The 4,814-nt window shown below is 36.4% G+C and overlaps 1 protein-coding gene across 1 annotated transcript; it reads right to left on the bottom strand.

Annotated features, from left to right (window-relative positions):
- Positions 1–2,237: 2,237 nt before the first annotated feature.
- Positions 2,238–4,564, bottom strand: LOC107810532 (uncharacterized). Its single transcript, XM_016635326.2, has 5 exons — positions 4,084–4,564; positions 3,644–3,991; positions 3,262–3,562; positions 2,901–3,005; positions 2,238–2,817 (listed from the first exon to the last, which is right to left on the bottom strand). The coding sequence occupies exons 1-5, from the start codon at positions 4,363–4,365 to the stop codon at positions 2,702–2,704; spliced, it is 1,152 nt and encodes a 383-aa protein (XP_016490812.1). The 5' UTR covers positions 4,366–4,564; the 3' UTR covers positions 2,238–2,701.
- Between the last annotated feature and the right edge of the window lie 250 nt (positions 4,565–4,814).

The raw sequence follows: 4,814 nt of genomic DNA, 5'->3' as shown, positions 1-4,814 counted from the left end.
CATTTATTTATATTAATGTCATTTATTGTTATTTATTGATATTTATTGCTATCTTCCATCAATTATAACATTCTTGTTGTTATTTATTGCTGCTCAAATAGCACACGTGAGATCTTACCATAAAGACATTAGTCTATCTTTTAAATATTAATATTGACTAAGATTAACCCAACTTTATAATAAAATTCGATTGTATAAGCTTAGATCTAAATTTTGGGTAATACAAACTTCACTCATTGTCATTTGTCTGAATTAGGATAGCCGACTAAATGAACCTAACTATGAAAATAACATCTTATTATGATTCACATTAGCTTCACTGAAGTACTTCGGTTTCACTTTAAAACTTTCGAACTAGATAGATTGCACCGTGACAATTAGAGTAAAGTTCAAAAGGAGTGGGAAAGCGGCAGAAAAGAAACAAAACCAAGTGTACAAAGTATCAAATCATATTTGCAAGGGGAATATCAATGCTTAGCATGATCAAGTCCAAGCTCTAAAAATTTGTTGCCCACTTAGATAGAAGACGGCAGTCTTCTGCTATTGAGGTTGACATCTCTAATTAATAATTAAGCTCTTAGCGAGTTTAGGAGTAAACAAATTAAAATTAATTATGGTCAAACTTCTTTACTTCTTCAGAGGACTCTGCAACCTTTTTCTTTAGCCTAGCCTGTAAAAATATTTCTTCACTCAAATGGCGAGATATAAAACAAGATCTGTACTTATTCTGATATCACATATATTTTGGATTATAAAATTACAAAATATAAAATTTTGAATTGCGTCAATACTTTCTCCTCAGCCGGAGGCGGGATTGGCGCCCATTGCGTTGTGCAGGAAAACGCCATAGCCAATCTCAAGGAACAGTTAAGCTTCATAATGTCCGAAAATAAGCAAATTCAACCCTATCGGCATAATGATTGCTTTTAGTACAGTTCATCTTCTAGCGAATAGCGATTATTTAGAAAACTTAATTATAGTATAAAAATCTATACCCTCTACGTATATTCGTATAACTTAAATGTTACTACTTAAAAGCTTAAAGGCAATGGGGCCAGTGAGGAAAATAGAAATGTTGTCAGGCCATTATCATGAAACTCTCCAACTGAAGAAATGTGTGATGTTGTCGTGGACCATAACCCCGCAATTCCTCAACATTATGAACTTAGGGCAATCCAATTGCAGATTTCATTAAATATTTTACAAATAAAACGCGTGATATTACCCTCCAAACAAAGATAATAAATGAATCTGGGGTCACTTTGTTTACTGTTTGTGGGTCAGGGGGCACATGAAAATCTAATCTTTTTTCCGTTTTTTTTTCCTTTTCTTTTCTTTTCTTTTCTTTTTCCCCTTCATTGACAGCTCATGTACGCCCCCAACCTCAAAATAACTTTCCCTCTAAGCAAAACCAAGTATAGTGTATATAAAAGGAATGTAGGCACATAAATACATATGTATTGTAACTCAGATCCAACATTCTTTTAACGAAAGAGTTGTGCACTCACTATGTCTACCAAATCAAACAATATTAAATGTACGTATCTTGCATATATTAATTTGGCGCAAACAAAACGAAAAAGCTTTAGCCTTTACCAATGTAAGGGTCCTAACTATTTTACCTGTCATTAGTATACAAAACTAAACCTAATTAATACTATTGTAGACTCTACGCAATTAATTAGTGATAAAGAAGACAAATTGAATTAAAATAAAGTAGACATTGGGGAAAGACAGACGAAGACGAATGTACAAACTTGGCTTCCAGAAAAGAAATCGAAGATTCATCAGACAACATTCAACGAAGCATTGCACATTTCTCCACAACTAAACCATTGTTTCTTGCTTGGCACTATTCCAATACGAGTAGTTATAATATATTTGAAAATATATATATTTAAAAAAAACTATAATTTAATCAATGAAACATCGAAAGAGATACCAAAAAAGAAATGCCAGTTAATGGACAACCAATATGGTCAAAGTGAGAGCTAAAGCATGTGCTGCAACATGAAAATAGATCTTTAGGCATGTTAGACCCCCCCTTTCGTACTTTGACCATCACCACAACAAATTGATGAAATACTTTAAAAAAAAGATAGGTCGCATTCACGTAGAGTGAATAAAAAGACACAAGTAATATTTGCTCCAAGGCTTCGGAGCTAATGAGAAATTAAAGATTCAAAAAGGAAATTAAAGAACAAAAAGCAATTTAAAGTTTGGATTGCAATTAAATATGATAAATAATGGGTATAATTATTGATTAATTATACATAGACCATAAGCCATGGACAGGTATTCATACACTGAATAAAATATATGAGAATGGAAAGGGTTGTAATTCCAAACAAAACATGAGCCCAACCCTTTATCTCCCATCTCTTTGCAAAAAAACTTCTTCGAGACTTATTTTTCCTTACTAGTATTACCTAATCTAAAAACCAACCAAAGAAACAAATCATATCCGCCAATACCTTTTTCTTGAATCTTGAACCTTTCAATATCTTATTTTTTGCCTTTAAACCCTAATACTACCCCCACCAAAAAAGTCCCTATTTTGTTTAACTGCCAAAAACATCTTCGCCATCATCTTCATTCTGAAACTAACTACCCTATACTTGTTCAAATCTTCAGTACCCAAAAAACAAACAAACAAACAAATCCCCTTTCTGCTTCAAAAAAACACTATCATCTTCCTGCGTCAGTAAGTCCACTCCTGAGGAAGTTGAAGTTCTTGTGCCATTGCCACTTGCTGTACTCTCTGATTTCTCCTCTGTTGAGCTGCCGCCATATTATGTCGGTATGACAAGCCAACATCTGAACAAAAAAATTTACACAAATCAGATAAATTTCCTAAAATTAAAAATATAATTAGGGTGGGATTAGGAAATGATTATTACAAGTAGCTGGAGTGAAATTAGACTTTGGCCTAGTAGCGGCTTCCATAGCTTCTAAATTCAAATTCAAGGCTTGAACCACCCTGTCTGGCAATATAACTGGACAACCTGAATTTACACCAAACAAATTGAAGCATCAGATTAACAGAACAAACCGACCCCAAAAAGGAAAAAAGAAATTGACATCTGGTTCCAAACAAATCAGAAATAACAGGCATTAATTTATAGATTTAAGTTATTTAAAACAATTCATACTAGCCAAGAAAAAGGTCCAAATATTATCTTGGGTAAATAAGAATGCATTTTACTATACAACGAAAGTTGAATCTAAGGATTAAACTGTAACAGGGGAAGAAAATATTACCTGGTTTTTTTCTGGTTTCAGTTTGTGTACCAATTCTTCTAGGCAAAAAGACACCCGTTCCAGCACATTCCCGTTTAGGGCCAGGATTTCCTAAAAAAACAGCGCGCATGCCTGAACCAGTATTAGGCTGTTGCTGCTGAGACTGTTGTAAAGTAGGCCAAGCAGAATTTGGCAAGTTCATTAAACTACCCTTTACTCCATTTCCAGCCCTGTTCTCAGCTACTTGCTGTTGATTTTGGTTCACCGGAAACTGCCTATATCCACCTTGTTTCATCATTTGTTGTTGCTTCAAACGCTGAAACTGCATTTCCAAGGCTAAAATTAACAAACGCCCAAACAAAAAAAGTTAAAAATTTTACAAAAAACAGAGTGTAAAACTTACTTGAGCAACCTGCAATTGCTGGTATGAAAGTGGAGGCTGATTAGAGTTAAAAGAACCGGGATTCGGTTTGGTATTTTTTGGGCCAACAGGTACTGGACTTGTCTTCCGTGGAGGAGCAGCCCATATTCCACCTCCAGCTTTGATATGGTTGTACAGTCCAGTTGACTCCTCCATCATTCTAATCCTTGCCACTTCTCCGGCGGCCGCATAAAGCAGATCCATAGACACCTCGGGTCGGGCCATACGCGGCGGCGAAGATGCCTGTGATGGCCCGTTTGGGCTTCCGCGACTCGAACCCTGTTTGCAACCGCATAACGTCGACTGTGGAGAACGTGACAAACCCCAACCCTAAGGGAGGAAAACCCAGCAAACAAATTAGTCCCGAAAAAACTAAAACTGAAGACAGAAAGCAGAACAAAGAAAATAAAAGACAAAAATACCTTGGTGTTCTCCTCCAGAGTTGAGTGAGCCATTTTTCTAGTTAACCCAGTGATATAATCATCTTCATCACTCTCAGTTTCTGTTGACCCGACGACAGACTCAACGGGAGAACTCAGATCCGAGTGAGAACCAAACGGGTTAAACCCATAAGAAAACGGGTTAATCCCATCCTTACCGCCTTCACCAACACAAGAGTGGGTCTTAAAATCCATCAAAAGGTCATCGTCAGTAAGGAACTGAGGGGGAAGCCAAAACTCACAATCATCAAAATCTTTCTCCATCTTCAAATCCCACAAAAACACTAAGCAACTTCAGTACTTATATAAACAAAAAAGAGAAAAACTGTGATATGAATAGCAATAAGTAAAGAAAAAGAGTTTGCTGGTTTTTGAAGGTATAATTATACAGAGCAACAGTGATACAGAGAGAATGAAAAACAGATGGAGAGAGAGAAATGGAGGCAGCAAGTCTTTATAACGAAAAAATTTCGAACCCTAGGTGTTGGGGAGTAGATTTTATGTTCACTTGCGGTGATAGAGAGTGGGCCACGCGCCAGGGTTTGTTTTTTGGGTGCGGGAGTTGTAGCCAGGTAAGAGGAGTGGGCTCGGTCGACGAGTGGAGGGGTTTTTAGTGGGTCCGTAATCTGACAGTAGTTGCACGGCTTGCATGTGAGCCGGTGATGGGTCCCACTATGAAAGTTGAATAAAATAGTTTCAAATTTATTTTAATT

This window comes from Nicotiana tabacum, chromosome 2 (assembly GCF_000715075.1).
Source record: "Nicotiana tabacum cultivar K326 chromosome 2, ASM71507v2, whole genome shotgun sequence".
Classification (NCBI taxonomy): Eukaryota; Viridiplantae; Streptophyta; class Magnoliopsida; order Solanales; family Solanaceae; genus Nicotiana; species Nicotiana tabacum.
This window is presented reverse-complemented; position numbering and strand designations above follow the sequence as displayed.